Source organism: Arvicola amphibius, chromosome 17 (assembly GCF_903992535.2).
Source record: "Arvicola amphibius chromosome 17, mArvAmp1.2, whole genome shotgun sequence".
NCBI lineage: Eukaryota > Metazoa > Chordata > Mammalia > Rodentia > Cricetidae > Arvicola > Arvicola amphibius.
In genome coordinates this window covers 601,436-619,104 of record NC_052063.2, presented here as the reverse complement: position 1 = coordinate 619,104, position 17,669 = coordinate 601,436, and the positions used below count along the sequence as shown (strand labels likewise).

General features: G+C 45.7%; 2 protein-coding genes across 4 annotated transcripts in view; one reads left to right on the top strand and one right to left on the bottom strand.

The window, feature by feature from the left end:
* The window catches only part of Timp3 (TIMP metallopeptidase inhibitor 3), a 46,648-nt gene extending 41,914 nt beyond the window's left edge, over nucleotides 1-4,734 (top strand). For both annotated transcript variants that reach the window (XM_038314796.1, XM_038314797.1), the window contains exons 3-5: nucleotides 2,772-2,883; nucleotides 3,393-3,514; nucleotides 4,411-4,734. In XM_038314796.1, coding sequence (XP_038170724.1) covers nucleotides 2,772-2,883; nucleotides 3,393-3,514; nucleotides 4,411-4,608 — 432 coding nt within the window. In that variant the 3' untranslated portion in view covers nucleotides 4,609-4,734. The remainder of the gene's footprint in view (nucleotides 1-2,771; nucleotides 2,884-3,392; nucleotides 3,515-4,410) is intronic.
* Syn3 (synapsin III) overlaps nucleotides 1-17,669 on the bottom strand; it is a 360,471-nt gene that overhangs the window by 242,457 nt on the left and 100,345 nt on the right. For both annotated transcript variants that reach the window (XM_038314795.1, XM_038314794.1), the window contains 2 exons: nucleotides 13,196-13,352; nucleotides 10,182-10,271 (listed from right to left, as the gene is read on the bottom strand). In XM_038314795.1, the coding sequence (XP_038170723.1) occupies nucleotides 10,182-10,271; nucleotides 13,196-13,352 (247 nt within the window). The remainder of the gene's footprint in view (nucleotides 1-10,181; nucleotides 10,272-13,195; nucleotides 13,353-17,669) is intronic.

The window sequence follows — 17,669 nt, the reverse complement described above, 5'->3', positions numbered from 1 at the left end:
CCTCTGCCTCCACAGTGTATGAACCAGGACCTGGAAGTATCACAAATCAGAACCAAGATCTTGTTTAAATTTTGAACTGTAAATAAAAGATTTAAAAAAAAAAAAGGCCAGGTTGGGCTTGCTGGTGTGTGATCTAACAGGTGACTGGTGGAGAAAGTGAGTGACTGGCGTTGGTCCCTAGAGATTTTGTATTGTGGATTAGACTACCCCAGAGGATCAGACACGGAAGCCAGGCAGCCCTGGAGCAGGACTGGAGGAACTTAGAGAAAGAGGACAGAAAGTCAGCACATCTGACCTCTGGGGGCAGGCACAGAGCCTTCTCTTGGACATCCCTTGAGTGCACACAGACCCATAGTGTGGGGATGAGAGGGGCAAGGCTGTAAGAATACAGAGGGAACTTATTGTAAACCCGTACATAGAGATTCGCTGGGAATGAGCTTGGTGCAAATGTGGAAGTTTCCAGAACTGGCCTCCGTCATTTGTGGGGGCCTTATCTCCCATCGGGACCACGGGAAAGCAGTTTGTTTTGCCAGGGACTATTGTTTGTACAGCACTGACTTGCTTTCAGGCAGGCTGCAAGGGACAACACGTGGGGGACATTATGTCCCAGTTGGTCCCAGGGGGACATGTCCTGGTCATGTGCTTTGCCTGTCCTGACTGGGGGCTGGACGGATCTGCTGGGCAGCTGGAATGTGCTGGGTCCTTTCCTCAGCGGTTTGTCTAAGCAAAGAGCGCCAGCAGGGCTTCCTCCAGCTGCAAGACCCCCTGACCTTCAGGGCCTCAGGGAGCCATTGTCCTCCAACGCCTGGGACCCTTACAGTGCAAGATCTTATCTAGCCTTTGCTGGAACCTTCTGTGTTGTCAAGTTCCATTGACTAAATGCTTAGTGGAAATATTTGCCAAAACCCAAATCCTTGTGAGCAGTTACCTGGCACAGAAGTCGGTGAAACTTGTTCTTCATAGGCCATGGTGATGGTACTTCATTCACATAAGAGTCTTAAATGTGTTTCCTGTGGAGCCTGAGTGGTCGGTACATCCATCATCTAACAAGCCATCACCTAGTCTGACTCCCCAGCCCTTCTTCCCCACGGTGTAACTGAACTGCAGAAGGGATCTACTCCAACCCATCAGGACAGTGCACTCTGTAAACAAGGAGAGGCCTCTGGACTGTGTAGGTTCAACAGATGGCTTTGTGCCCTGCTACCCTTTTGCCAATTAGAAGATGAGGGCTGAAAAACAGCCCATCAGGCTCAGTGGGGTATTTGTGAGGCACCAGTCGGGTATACTCTCTGGCTTGTATTAATTACCTGGATAATTAACAGTGCATGCTAGGGATATTTTTCTATTGCGAGGCTCTTAGGGGAGGACCAGTGATAACCAGTTATTGAAGGCCCCTTGAGAGGTAAGGATCAGGCCAAGTCTGAGTGTCCTCCTCTACCTTCCCTGGCTCACAGTTGATTGCATGTGGCCTCAGTAGATCAGAACTCATGTGACACAGATGGACTCATTCTAGAATTGCAGAATGTGGTCAGTCTCTGTCAGAGTCACAGCAAGGACTCCAAACACATGCTGACAAAGGACCCACGGGAGTTAGAAATGGAAGAAAGAAACTGCTCATCTTGAGGAAACCCTGGGTCCTTAGCTTCAAGGGCTTAAAGGGGAGGTGGTAACAGGTGACCTTATAGACCACAGACTATGGGTTGTCTCACTGGACTTTTTGCTGCTGTTTACCAACCGTACGACTACAGACAAACTTGTGAGCCTGTCCAAGGCTCAGGGTCCACATCTTTAAAGTGGGTACCAAGTCTCCTGTCTCTCAGGTCCTAGGCATTAGTGCCTAGATATTCTAGCAATCTCCTAAATTCATTGTTGTCACTAGCATTGGTCCCGGATCACTCTGTACCCAAGGCTCTTCTACATATCACAGGAAGATTACCAACACCCCTGCTCTGTCCACTCTCCTGCCATTGACTTGTGTTTCAAATGTTTCCAAGGGGGTGCAGCCTTGCCTCTGGTTTAGAGCAGCTTGGTTCAGTCACCCAGATGAATTTTACACGGTTTAATGTAGAAATAATAATATGCTTAATTAAGAAGTTTTGATTTTTTTTCTTTCTTTTTTTTTTTTTTTTTTTTTTTTTTTTGGTTTTTCGAGACAGGGTTTCCCTGTAGTTTCTAGAGCCTGTCCTGGAGCTAGCTCTTGTAGACCAGGCTGGCCTCGAACTCACACAGATCCGCCTGCCTCTGCCTCCCGAGTGCTGGGAGTAAAGGCGTGCGCCACCACCGCCCGGCCAAGAAGTTTTGATTTTTTTTTCACATTCATGTATATGTGATTCATCTTTAGTAAAGGAACTCAGTGCCACCCCGGAAGCTCAGAAAAATAAGAACACAGGCAATGCCTGACCTGAGAGTAGAGTTTTTGGTACCCACTCTCCAGGCTCTTGTGAGAATGCTGCAAGGGTGCCGCTATGTATGTCAGCGTGTCACAGAGATGTCATGTGAAGACCAGCTGGCTGGCTAGCTATCACCTTGAAACTGACATGGGTATTGTAGTTTGAGAGAAAAATAGGTACAAGAGTAGGGTAGGACAGCTGAATGAGGCATGGATCTGGCTCAGGAAAAAGAATACATGTGTGCAGGGAACCCTCCGGTGGTGAGTTAATAGCCTGCCACTGACAGGCTGTGCAGGGGAACCAGAAACTCATATACTACACAGCAGCATGCTGATTGGGCCTGGGACCCTTTCTCACGATCATGTTCCCTTTTGCCCACAGATGTACCGAGGCTTCAGTAAGATGCCCCACGTGCAGTACATCCACACGGAAGCCTCTGAAAGTCTCTGTGGCCTTAAACTAGAGGTCAACAAATACCAGTACCTGCTGACAGGTAAGAGTCACTGGGAGCACCAAGGCACTATTCCCTTGCTCTGCATCTGCCACAACCCCACAACGCCGAGTCAGTGGCATCCTGAGGGTCATAGCCATGTGTCTCACGAAGTGAAGGGTCTGTCTTGCTTACCCAGTACTGGCTGGCAGCCTTGGCTCCATTGTGTACCTGCCTGTGTCCTGATTTTGTGGTATCTCGGCTTTAACACAACTAGAAAGCACTTGTCAGTCAATATGTCTTATGCCATTGGTTTGTCTTACATCACAGACCACTCTCTAGGCTGTCATTGTAATGGCAACATGCAAAACCCTAAGGAATCTGAGGCCTGATGGCTTTGAGACCTTCAGCGTAAAGCTCAATATCTTAAGATCCATTATCATTTGGAAAACGGGCCAGAGTTAATGTCTGAAGGGGTTGGGGAAGATATCACAGACCCAGGGTCAGTGCCTGACCCTGGCAGTACAGGGCTCTAACTAAATGCCTACTCCCTTCCTCCTATCCCACTTCAGGCCGTGTCTATGAAGGCAAGATGTACACAGGGCTGTGCAACTTTGTGGAGAGGTGGGACCAGCTCACACTGTCCCAGCGCAAGGGGCTCAATTACCGCTACCACCTGGGTTGCAATTGCAAGGTGAGTTCTGTAGGGTCAGTCTGGAAACTTTAGTTCCTGCTGTGTAGGGACAGACAGCCTACTGGGCGTAGTGCAGGGGTGGTAAGGAATGCTGCCCCAAGGCAGGAAGCTCTGCAGAAAGCCTTTGTTTTCACTTACTGAATGGTGCCTACTTGGCAGCTGCTGGGTTATGAGGGCTCTTCAGCATCTCAACCCCTCCCAGCTGTTCAAGGCTATGACAGGTACAGGAACTTTCCCTGGAGGATTCTGCCAGGCTGTCCTAAGTAGATTCACTCTGACAGCTGACTCACTGGAGTCCCTGCCCAGGTGGGCAGGCTGGCTGAGGCTTGCTGACATCAGCTGCTGCTTAACACCTCTCTTCAACCGGGTCCAGTCCCTTCCCCAAGTACAAAGTCATGGGAGGGAGTTGAGTCACTCTCTCCCCCTCATCGCCAGAATAATCTCCTGTGATCTTAATTACTTAATTATTCATTATACAGGCAAGAAATAAAGGCTCAGAGATCTTTGCTCTGTGATCCTGGGTTATATAGCTTGCTGAGTCTGACTTCCAACCCAGGGCTACTGAACTCTAAAGTGCATGCTTTCATCTTTCTAATTCCTTCATTTCCTACAACAGTGGCAGTCTCCCCTTCCCACATCTAGTCTGGGACTCATACATTTTGTGACCTGGAGCAAGCTGCTTAATCTCTCTGCGTCTCTTTATTTATAGAAGGGAATTGGAACTGCACCAAAAGTTTAGAGGCACTGTGTCTGGTACCCAGTAGATGCTCAAGGGTGTGAGCTAGTCGCTAGTGTAACTATACCGTCAGCATTAAAGAGCAGGGGCCCCAGAGTTTGAATCCAGGCTGGGCCTGCTATGATGCAGTACCCTAACTATGGCTTGTGTATCACTGCAGATCAAGTCCTGCTACTACCTGCCTTGCTTCGTGACCTCCAAGAATGAGTGTCTCTGGACCGACATGCTCTCCAATTTTGGCTACCCCGGCTACCAGTCTAAACACTACGCCTGCATCCGGCAGAAGGGTGGCTACTGCAGCTGGTACCGAGGATGGGCCCCTCCAGACAAGAGCATCAGCAACGCCACAGACCCCTGAACGCAGACCTGTCCCACCTCACCTCCTTCCCATCCCACTGAGCCTCCCGGACACTAACTCTTCCCAGATGATGACAATGAAATTAGTGCCTGTTTTCTTGCAAATTTAGCACTGGGGACACTTAAAGTCTCTGCTGTCTATGGAGTTGATTTGGAACTACCCTCCTGGCCCTGCCCCTCCCCCTTCTTTTTTGGTTTTGACATCACCCATTTCTAACTGGGAATCTCTGGTGCCAAGCCAGAAAGAATAAGCACGTATACTCCTCTTCTTCATGATATATAATCTATATTTTTTTAGGAAAACAAAAATTGAAAAATTCTATGCCGTTTGGGCATTTAATAGCTACTCCTTTTTCTTCCTCTCTTGACCACAGCCTAGACCCACATCCAGTTACACTTCTTCATCATAGTACATAAAGAGTATAGATAAGGAAGTTGGCACAGGTCCAATTGTTTCCCAGCCAGCCAAGGACAGCAAGCAGACAGACACCAGGTATTTGAAAGACCTTATCCACAGAGGATAGACAACTGTGTATCTGGATCAGATGGTCTGTCTGTTCATGCTTGTCGGAGGGAAGGGGCAAACTGCAGGAGCAGGTCTGAGGTGACACACAGTTCCCCAGCCCTGTGATATTCGGGTTGATTAGATGTTTCAATCCCGGAGCAAGCATATGTCAGAGTAATAGAGCTTTCTGAGTTCATGAAGACTTAAGCATCTGCCCGAGTTCAACATGTCTGTCTGCACAAGAATTTAGACAAAGTGTTGAGACGAACATCTTTTCTCTCCTGCCTCCCATGAGAGACATCCTCCTGGGAATTCTTGGGGAAGTTTGTTGGCTCGAAGCTTGCCAATGTGTAATCTGGAGAAACACACACCAGACACTATCCACAGATATAGTTAAGTAGATCTGGGCAGAGAATACTATTTCCAAAGTAGTGTTTAGCTCATCTAGGGAGACGTGTTTATATACACATTTTCATATACCCATAGGGGATTATGAGCTAATTTTTATAGGACACAGAATTCTATTCAATGCTGTTAAATATGCGAATCGTTTAATCTCTTTTCTTTTTATTGTTTGATGGGAAATTGTGACATTCCAAGTTGACTTTTTTTTCATTTGAATTAAAATTTTGAAACTCCGAACATCCTCAACACCCTCTTGTCCCTATAACTGGGGTCATCTGACCTCTCACCTCCTTTCTTCCTTCTGCTTTGTGTTTGGGTGCCCTTCACTTAATTGCCTTACTGGCCATCTGATGGCAGGTGAGTGTGCGAGTAGGTTAGGGGTCTCCACACGAGAGGGACAGTTGCACAGTGTCCTGCTTCGGTGGAATGCCTCCTCTCCTGGATCTGGGGACAGCATACTCTTCTTCCCCAGCTCAGTAGTGGGTGAACATTACCTCCTGAGGTGGTCACCTCACAGAATGAACATGGTTGGTCACTGAGGGAGCCAGGCTCTGCCATCAAACTATAGGCCTCTTGTTGTGTTGTATTTTTGTTTTAAAAATAAAACTATAATATAAATTTTCCTATTAAATAAGATTATTTTAAGTTTTAGTGTCAAAAATGCATTGCCGATAGTAGATGATAATGTGTATTTTACAGAGTCTGAGGTGGTGAGGTGGTGACATTTAACACAGTTACTCTGTTTCTTTTCAGATTATGGGTATTTATCCTCTATTAGTATCATATCTTCAGTTCATTCCACATTAGGAGACATAGTTACCAATTATAAGTAGAAAGAGAGAGAGAAAAGCCAACACGTTCCAGCATCTGCCCCCCAACCCCACCCCACATACACCTGCTTTGGCCCAGTGTCTGATACGAAAGCAGAATAGGAAGATAATTCAGGTGATGGGTGTCAAGTTTCCTCTTGGTTGATTTCATTTCCCCTGTGCTCACAGGGAACAGAAGGCACAACCCTTTCCATGAAGTGGAGCAAAAGGTGCTGAGGTCAGCAAGCCAGTGGTTCTTAAGGGGTAACTTATTGTTTGGGGTTCTTTACTTCAACCTTAGAGTCTTCTAACATGGAGCTCCCGATTTACCCAGCTCAAGTGCTCTCCCATGTGTGCACGCGTGTCTCTTCCAAAAGGCCTTTAGCCAATCTCAATCCCTGTGTAATAACCTCACTCTTAGAGGGAGAAACCTAAGGTGAGGCCTAAGGGTGAGACACCTGATGCTAACCCGTTAATCAGCTGGCAGAACTGTGGCCGCAGTTGGCTGTGGAGGCCCTGGCGAGAAGTCCTGGGTGAGGAGGGTTTTGAGCTTTCTATAAGCTATTGCTTTGTTTATTTCACCTGCTCACTTACTGTATAATTTAAAATCATTTATGTAGCTGAGACACTTTGGTATTTCAATCATATCATGAATGTTTTATTTTGCTAAAATCATGTGCCGTGCGTAGGCTATCAGTGTACACTGTGTCTAAGAGAAGAAAGAGAAAGAAAGAAAGGAACCCCCATGCCTTTTCCTGATTCAAATTCTACAGTAGAACGGAGGGTAGAATACTGTGACACAAGCATTCAGCTAGACTGGAGTTCAAGGAAATAGAAGGTACTAGAAGCAGCCTCCTCCAGCCTCCTCCCCCGTGGAATCCCAAGGGTGGGAAGGAGAAGAAAACAAAACAGAAACAAAAGCACACTGAAGTCCTTGTCCTGTATCAGCTACCCCTGGGTCACCTGCCACCCACTTCCCAAGACCTCTCTCCTACTCACCCAGGAAGCTATGGTTTCTGCAAAGTCCGCGACCATGGCAACTGTGACACCAAGCTCTCTTTGTCTCATCGAGGCATCTTTTCTTCCTCCCAGCCAAGAAATTCTTATGCATAGGCTTTTGCTTCCCAGGATTGCACTCTGCTGTAGCCAGGGTGGGGAGTGTAAAGAAACCCCAGTACCTACCTTCTCCTGTCCTAATCCTGCCAAACAAACCCTGTTTCATGTTGTGCTTCTTAAACAATAAAGGACACACAATGACTTTTGGGGATAGATCTGTCTGGGAGAAAAATGTGGGTCCAGGAAGCATTACCCTTCCTTGCCTCACGCCAGGGGACAGTAGGTGGTTGGCTACCAGCTACTTAAAGTTAAAAACATCACTCTAGTATTTGTATCAGAGAAAAATTTAAAAAAAAAAATCTAATCTAATGGCAGAAGCACAGTGAAATGGGAAAAGGGAGGAGAGGTGGTCTCAACAGACTTAAGTTGGCTATTTAGACCGAGGAGGAGAGGACCTAAGAACATGACCATGCTCTGATGACAGGGGTACCTTAGATTCTCTATGACTACTTTTCCTCTAGCCAGTTGGCTGTGCTGAAGCCCAGTAATGACGAAGAGACACCAACCAGAGAAAACCTGTCTAGAAGGAATGTATTTGTTGCTAAATTTTGTAGCACTGTTTACAGTTTTCCTCCATGTTATTTATGAATTTTATATTCCGTGAATGTATATTGTCTTGTAATGTTGCATAATGTTCACTTTTTATAGTGTGTCCTTTATTCTAAACAGTAAAGTGGTTTTATTTCTATCACACACACCTGCTGTCTCTTGCCTTCTTGTGTCCTGTCGTGGGGGGTGACATTGGTATTGGAAAGGATCTGGCAAGCAGGTTCTGCCTGTCCTCCTCCACACTCCTGCACACAACCCCCTTCCACCCATGTCTACAGCTCAGGCTACCTTAACTAAACCCCTTTTTTGGCAACAGATTTCAAAAGAGCATCCTCAGCCCTTTCTAGCTGCTAACCCAGCACGAATTTCACTCCTTCATTCTACTGACAGGATCCCTTTTAGTCCAGTGTTCAAAAGATTTTTTTATCTAATCACCTGTGGGTGAACAGGGCTGGGAGGTCACCTGTCTCAGCCTAACTCATGTTTTCCCCTGAGAATTCCATGGCCGGAGTGGGAGTGGAAGCTTGCCGGCAGCCATAGTTGATGCTGGCAGTGTAAATGAAATCCTGAGTGAAGCTCCTAGTTGGGAATGCCAGGAATTCCTCAGGCCCTAGGACAACTGGGTAGCTCCTGCCAGCACTCAGTGAGCTACTTTCTACCACACAGGACCACCTAACTGTGAGCCCTCCCTTGCCAGTGTTCCAGGTCATGGTCTTTGCCCCTGTTTGAAAAGCACCCACCATATGCCAGGCACAACATTATACATAGACTTTCACAGACCCTTATCAACCTGCTGTTCTACCACTCTCAATGAGACTAAATTCGTGTCTAAAATCTAGTCAGGGTGGTGATTAGTAACCAACTGCTTTAAAGGCAAACCCTGAACTTTCTTAGTTTATACATTTTCTGTGTTATTCATACCTTGCCACTGTAGTGATCAAATACCCGGGAGAGATATCTTGTGGTGGGAGGATTTATTTTGTTTCGGGTCTTAGTTCAGTTCACTGTGCCCAGGAGGCTGTGATAGGACCAGCAGCTTTCATCATGGTAGACCAGAAGTAAAAGAGAATACCTAAACCCCAGCCTTCCTCCATTTCCTTTAATCCCATCTGGGTCCCCCACTTTATAGATGGTGCTTCCCACATTTTAAGTTGGTCTTTCCTGGCTCAGTTAATTCTCTCTGGAAAGACCCCAACAGACTCCTAGAAAGTAATCTGTGTGTTTTTCATGCCAATCAAATTGGTAATTTAGATTTACTATTACACTTACTCAGACCAACTAGACATCCTGGATTCCATGAGCGACGGGTAGATACAGTAGACGGACAACCCCAATGAGAGCCTCAGACATACTAGATTCCGTGAGCGACGGGTAGATACAGTAGACGGACAACCAACAAGAGCCTCTGATCGACTAGATTGCTTCCACTGAAGCCGGTAGTCCTACTTGGCAGTGTCTTCAAACAGGCTTGTCCAGTTCAGCAGTCAGAGTCTGAGATTCTACAATCTGACCACAGTCCCTAGTAGGATGAGTACATTACTCTTGTTCCCTGAGATTCCTATTCCCTGCAAGGCCAAGTGAGCTGACTGTGCACCAATCACATAAGCAGGCACGCTGGAGGCTGATTCCAGCAGCTCAAAACTCTTCTACCAAAATTCTAACCATGAACATTAGTCTTAAACCTTCCAAATAGTAGTAAAGTTACAGACTCTCAGCTTGGCCCTAGTAGATTCCCAGAGATAACACAGGTGCACTTCAAAGAATGGAAATTGAACATAGAAGTACATTGTTCTTTAATAATCAGCTCAAATAAAATAGCACATATTTTATTAAAATTACAACAGAAACCAGGTCTCAGTAAAATTGTGCTGAAGGTAACATTTTACTATAAAAATATTTTTGCCCTTTATACTCAACCTCTAGTTCCAGGATGCCAGCTTAAGATGTCATTTGATGTGTCTCACAGAATGCCAAGTACCTTTGTTACTTGCCCTACTACCTGAAACTCCCCTGGAGAAGCTGAACCTTCCCTGGGGAACACTAGACATTTCCACAAGCACAGGACATGAAGGCTCCTATGTGGAGTCCAGATAACCAGGGAGCAAGCTGTGAGCTGCCCAGAGACTCAGGAGACAGACATGTAAGGTCATCCCACATCATGAAGATAAGCAGAGATAAAAAGGCACTCACCATTGGCTTGTGGTTGGGGAAAAATGTTTGCTCCACAAGTGGAAACTTCTCAGGACCCAAAGAATGGAAGATCTTAATGAGCTGAGAGAACTGGGAGAGAAAGGGAGAGCTCATTCATTACCTAGTCAGGGTTTCCCACTTGATCCTGACCTTCTAGCATCTGCCCTGGATTAAGTTCTAGAAGCTGTTGCTCACCACTAGGATAAAAAGCCAACTTTCTTGGCTGGGTGTCACCCTCTCCTTTTACCCCTTGTGCCTGCCCCTGAGCCGGGAATTAGGCAGGTCACTGACTTCATTCAGTTCAACTACATTTTACGAGCACTTAACTGAATGCTTGGCCATTTCACACAAGGTCCTTGTCCCCAGCACAACCTGTTGGGGGTTCTGCCATCCTCTGCCTGCAATGTCTGTATTTCTAGGATAGCACTGTAGGCATTTCATGATAGTCACTCCGAGTCCAGACTCTCCCATTCAGATTTTTACTGTTACTAGCTTTGAGACCTGGAGGGGCAGGTTCAGAAACCCATTTCCTAAATTGTAAATGGAGAATATATAAAAATCTCACCCACTGGATTGCTAGGACCTCACTGCCTAATTCATGGGGGTGATTAATGTTTCTGCTTTTACAACTCTATATATTCTGAACACGCAGACAGGTCCCCACTGTGCATCATGTATTTCTTACTTCCTACTTGCTCCTCATATTAGCTTGTGCTTCCAGAGTAAGGGTCAGTTCCAGTGGTCATCACATAGTGCCATGCAGAGCTCACGTGGCATCTGGCATTAGGTATGATGATTAGGATAACGCTCTAAGTCTGCCAGGCCAGGTCTAGTGGAAGACAGGCAACACTACAAGGTTGAGGTGCTAAGGTGTTGCTGATGGGGAATTTGGGACATAGAGGAGAACATGGGTCATCAGGAAGGCTCCTTGTACCTATCCCATAAGAGAAAGATGGGTATTCCATGTGTTCAAGGAGATGACTGTCTTTGAAGGCCTTCAATGGCTTCCATGGCTGTGGCCTCAGGATGGTGAGGAAGCAGGCAAAGGGTGGTCTATCACAGGTCATCATGAGCTTTAAGAGGCTAGGCTAGGATCTTACTCACTCAGAAGGCCAAGGAGAATTACAGGAGAATACCAGAAGGACAACTTGGACTTTGCAAACACAGGTACATGTTGGTTAGAAGAAGAGCCACATTCTGTGCCAGGAAAATGCCAGGATCTTAGACAGAGAAATAAGGAAGATGGGGAAATGCCTGCTTTATACTGGGCTCCTGTGCACTCTTGGGGGATAGCCCGCACATGTAGCACAGAACAGAGTCATTCCAAAGGCTTGTAGAACTGTTCAGGGGTAGCCCTCATTTTATAGATAAAGACATTGGAGTTCAGAGAGGGAGTATAACTCCATAGCTAAGTTGATGGGTTTTGAAGAAGAGCTGGAGCACTTACTGCCAGCTACATGGGCTTCAGTTTCCTCTTTTGTACAGTGGGGATATCTGGGATGTGGGTATTGGGGTTGAGCACACGCCAAAGTGAGTGCTAATGAAGTTGTTGCTGTCAAAACTATGGCCTGTTTCCTTCTCATGGCACTCAAGTCTTAGACCCCATGAGCCAAAACCCTTAGTTATGACACAAAGAGACCAGGGCAGAATGGCAGCAGCCAATACTATCCACATCTATTAAATTAACTGAGTAGTCATTCAACAAATCCCAAGAGCCATCCCAGCCTAGACTTAGTCCATGTGTAAGAGGAAAGAATTGTTGTGAATATGCTGTATACCAGCTACCATTACAAACATTTTACATGCCCCCATGGAAAACTAGAAAAACCCTATTATCATTTTTTTTTAAAAAAAAATAAGGATACTAAGTTCAGAGAGGCTAATGCAAATTGCTGAAGGATACACGTAAGTGGAGAAACTTGGCCTTGGTCAATCTAGCTCAGTGCCCAGACTCTAATCAGTGCGTTTTACTCCCAGGTGATGGCAGACAGGTAGCCAAATGCGTGGACCACAGAACTGAGACATTTCATAACATTCTATCCACACCTCTGATCTTCCTTCATTTTTCCCTGAGGTACGCACCTTGGACAGATGACACAGCTGTCATATCTGTCAATACACTAGAACGGTAGACTAAGAGGCAGGTACTCTGGTGCCATCACTGTGTGGTGCTGCGTAGCTTGTGTTAAGGGAGATAAATGACAGATAAAGGAATGGTGTCATTTTAGGTCCAGACCCATGTGTGGAGTAATAGAATAGAGGAGGAGGGGTATTTTAGGAAGGTCCTTTGCTTTTGTATTGGAATGGAAACAAGTAAACCAACTGAAGGTTTGAGACTAGTGATCAATGGGGAGAAACCAAGTGTGAGAGTTGGAGAAAGAGGGCTTCAAAGTTCAGTTTTACCATGCACTAGTCCTAAGTTCCCAGAGAGTCCTGAAGTTAAGCTTTCTCCTCTGTAGGACAGAACAATGGTGCCATCTTCAACTACAGTGATAGGGTCGGTACCCGCAACAGTTTTCTGGTATTCAGTAAGTGTTTGATAACTTTGAAGAACAACAATAGGAAAATTATATTAAGATGTTAAAAATAACAAGGTATATTTGTTTGCTTGTTGTTTGTTTGAGTCAAGGTCTCCCATAGCCTGGGCTGGCCTAGAACTCTTACTACGTAGACTAGGATGACCTTGTCTGACCCTCCTGCCTCTATCTCCTTAGTGCTGGGATTATAGGTACATCAATGCATCTGGTTTACACAGCAGTGGAGACTGAGCCCAACCCTTTACCAACTGAGCTATATCCCCAGCAAGACTAGTATTACTATTACATGATCCTGTATCATAATGTGTTATACATTTTATTTTCCAGGCTGTAATTCCCAGAAGAGACCTGGGGTCAAGTTGCTTAAATAAGATTCTTCTCCTTGCTGAGGGTCTGTATGGTGAATGGAGCCATTTACAGCCTAGGAGACCACCTAATGCTTCCTACTTCCCTCCATGTGGGCTGTCTTTCACCTACCACCCAGGGCTTGCTGCAGAAGTTGTATACGGAGTAGAGAGAGTTGACAGCAGGAAGCCCTCCATACTGAAGGCCTATGACCAGGCTGCGGTAGTCCTCAGCCAGGGCCATGCTGTAGGCATGCTGTCGAACCAGGATGAAGTCCGGTTTGAAGGACCTGCCAAGAGAGGGGGCAACAGCTGTATTATCACATGGTAGTATAACCAAGGTTTGCTGGTTATAGCCCTGACCCTATGTGGTTGCTGTCAGCAGAGAGGGTAGTTAGGGGAGGCTGGTAACAACTCACAGCCACCCAGCTGCAAACCAGATGAGCTGAAAAGAACAGATATTTTCTTGTGTTGGGGTTTTAGGTTGTTTCCTAGATTCCTATTTAATTTACAACAAAGAGAAATGTCTCAAATAACTGAGCAATAGATTTGCTAGGTTCTGAGCAACGTACAGGATACACAGACTTCCTTGGGTATTGGATGCTTTCGGCTCCTACTCCTCAGAGGTATATTCTAATACCCAGGAAGATACATAATTGCTCAAAGTGACATGTTGCAGGTAACTGGCAGGGTTATGTCTACAGTTGTCAACTGTCTGGCAGCTTGACTTCTTCCTTGTAGATTTCCCAACAAACTGGCCTTGTGCTTTCTAAGTAGTAACCCCTAGAAAGTGGCAAAGACCAAGGGTACACAGGTTCTTTGCTCGGTCCCTCTGGAGACAGGGTCCTGAGTTGGGGGAGGTCTGGGATAGGCTCTCCTTGCCCAACTTTACAGCAGGGAGGTTTTGCAGCTCTGAGAAACTAAGTCACCCCAAACCACAAAGCTGGTAATCAGGAGAGTTGCCTTTGAACTCTGTCATGGTTTAAGCCCTTGTGCTTTTTACCCCACACCCTGGCTCCTAGCAGATTTACAGTGTTTTATTCACACTGTCAAAGGCCAACTTATTTCTGTGCTCCTTACTTCTAAGACACATGAGAAACCTAGCCTCACAGTGGGCAGAGGGTGGACACTCAACACAGCTCCATTGATCTGTCTGTCTCAATTGGAGTCATATCCTTAACTTCACAAAAACTGTCTCTTTGAAATGATTCAAATATAAGCTAAAATAACTCTCAGATGGGAGGACTTGCTCCTGCCGAGGACAGACAGAATACAGACGATGCAGACTGGGTCACATTGACCTTGGTTCTCAACAGATACCCCAGTGTCTGACACCTCCAGGGCAGGTATGTGACAGGTAGGTGTGGTGGAGATGCCTATGAACATCACCGCCCCCTCCTGTCAAAACAAATGCTAAGTGCTAACTTATCTCCACAGGTCACTTAAACCAGACTGTGGTATGTCTTCATGTCTGACACATGAAGCGTTTATGGGAATGGTCAGCCTTAGTGTAAGAAAGTTAAAGTTAGACTTGAAGTGCTGGAGAGATGGCTTAGCAGTTAAGAGCCCTAGCGGCTCTTCCAGAAGACCTGGGTTCAATTCCAGGCAACCACATGGCAGCTCACAATTGTCTGTACCTCCAGTTCCAGGGGAATCTGACACCCTCACATAGACATACTTGCAAGCAAAATATAAATGCACATTAAAAAAAAAGAATCTTAGAATAAGATCAACTGAGATGGAGGAATGAAGGTGGATTTGATGGCAATCAGAAGCAATTGCATGAGAACCATTTTCTTCTTTTATATGATTTACCAAAAAAACCACATGGAATGTAAAAAGAAGTAAACAAATTGTTGGAGATCTTACAAAATGCAGAGAAAATTCCTAACAATCTTTATATACACATTTTGATCCAACTATGCATTTTAGTATACACAGTGTGCACTCATACACATAACTGATTTCATGCTTTCTATCAGTTATGATTCTGGAATTTTCTACATAATGCAATGACATGAATAGTTCCTCTATGAACACAATAGCTATAAAAACAAATTTCTTTCTTTTTCCTTTCTTCCTCCCTCTCCCCTCTTACAGCTCCTTCCTCATCATCTTCCCTTCTTTCCTTTTCCCTCTCTTGTTCCTCCTTTCTCTCTGTCCCCTTTCCTTCCCCCCTTCATCATTGCTGGCAATCATATTCAGGGTCTTGAACATCTAGACAAGCACTCTGTTTTCTTCCTTTGGTAATTCCCTCACATTAGCCCTAAAGGACACCTCCCCACAGCCACTTTCAAGCTTCATTTGCCCAGTTGCCATCTCATGACATCTTTGCCAGTCCCTCAGGGCATTTTGTTTGGTTGTTTTTTTGTTTTTTGTTTGTTTTTGTTTTTACTTGCAGTCCTGGAAACTAAATCCAGGACCTTGTGCCTGTTCTATTGAGCTAGATACCATTAATTTTATTTATTGATTTATTTATTTGAGACGTGGTCTCATTAAGTTGCCCAGACATCTTGAACTCCCTCTGTAGCCTAGGCTTGCCTTGAATTTTTCTTCTTGCCTTAATCTCTCAAGTGGCTGGAATTACAGGCCTGTAACCACCAGGCCTTGTAACACTGCAGTTATAAGGGGGTTCGATATGATGAGTGACACCCCTAAAAGATACCCTGCATCTCTCTGTTGCTGGACTTTGATGTTTTTAATCAATCATTTGCTTTGTCATTTTTATATGTCTCTGCTCACATCTATTCCCATTTAAAAAGCTCTCCGCTTTGTTCCTTATAAGGCTGCCTTTTCTCTATCAAGTGTGTTGATATTTTTTACTAGGTGTATCTTCTTAAGAAGGCACACGAATGTATTTACTTCACACTTCTATCTGCTATTGCCTTTTGCTTTCTCTCTGTGCTTTGCTGCTTAGAGGGTCCAGACAGTTAGGCAGAACCCCTTCCTGACATTGTAGACAATGACAGTCTCAGTATCATGCCAGGGATAAGGCCGCCTTGAGGAAGCAGTCAGAGATCTCATGCTGATCATCCTCCTAGCTTCTCTAGCTGTGTGAAGAATTCATTACAGGGACAGAACCAGGAAAATACAGTCAAACCTCACTGCTTATGAAGAGAGTGGCCAGACCAGCCTCCAAGAATAGAATGGTGTTTTTAAGAAAAGATTTTATTTTTAATTATGTGTCTGTGGCGGGTGGGATGCAGAAAGGTTGTGCATGTGGATACAGTGCTTACCACGGCCAGAAGAGGGCACCAGTGAGAGAGTGCCTTTGAAGGGCGGAACTCATGATCAAATTCCCTCCCATTTGAAAACTGTATCACTGTGGTCAGAACTAGTTTTAGATTAGGACCCATGAAGAATGAACGACCTTATCAGACTTCCTGGAGTTTCTGTCTGTGAACTGTAAGGAAAAGGGGTGGTCAGCTAAGAAGTTAACTGATGGAGACTTCTCTCTCTCTCTGTGTGTCTCTCTCTGTGTCTGTCTCTGTCTCTTTCTGTGTCTGTCTCTGTCTCTCTCTGTCTGTCTCTGTCTGTCTCTCTGTCTCTCTCTCTGTCTCTCTGTCTCTCTCTCTCTCTCTCTCTCTCTCTCTCTCTCTCTCTCTCTCTCTCGGGGTTCAAGTCCTGTGCCTTTTATGTCTGGGTAGGATCTCTGACAGTCAGTCCCATACAAGTTGGCACTGGAGACTCTTTCTGGGTCCCTTCTTATTTTACCCTTAAACTTTAACATCAGTCCTTGGACCCAGGTATGGCTTGGAAGTGGATGTCAGTGCTCCAAGGAAATTGCGGATGACAGATAACTAAATGGTAAGGATAGGACGGATGGTACGTTGATGAGGATTACCAGGATGACCAGGGGCTTGAGGCAATGTCCAGAGGTGGGGGCCCAAGGCTGAGTCATTCTGAACCACTGGAGAAGTGTCATAAATCCTTCAACTATGTGAGTTCTTGCAGTAGCAAGAATGGATCCTGACAGGGCTTTGCCTGTGACCTCAGCTAATGAGCAACTATCCCTTGTTCTTCAGCATCTAAGTTGGCAAAGGAGTAAGATCATGCTGACTTGAAGATCATGGCCTGGCCCATCATATCTGTTCCTAGCCAGGTCTGCGAAGGCTCCAGACATTCTGATCTCTGTACACACCAGCAGAGAAACGCCAGGTTTATTATGGACTATCTCTACACTTCTTAGAACCTTCTCTACCCTGCATGTATACATGTAACTTGGTGCACACTCTAGGGCACAGGGACCCAGGGAGCTGTAAACCAGCAAAACGGAGGAAGGGGAGCTGAGCATCAGGGCTGTCTGTACTCCTTAAGGCTCATCATAACTCTATTGTGCTGCAAATCACAGAAAATGTGCACGCTGTACAGAGGGCGGGGATTGGACCCACCAGATGGGAGGATTTGAGAATTAACAACGCTTCCTGGGAACTGCAAGAAATTAGTCTAGGCCCAAAAGATATTAGGTGGCAGCCAACCAGAAATCTGGCAATGAACAGAACACAGGATACTGCAGCCAGGCTGGTGGGGCCCACGGGGAAGCTGCCAGTTACATGTGCCAGTGGAGAAGGGACTTGGAGAAGCTGATGGACAGCCTGCTCTCATGG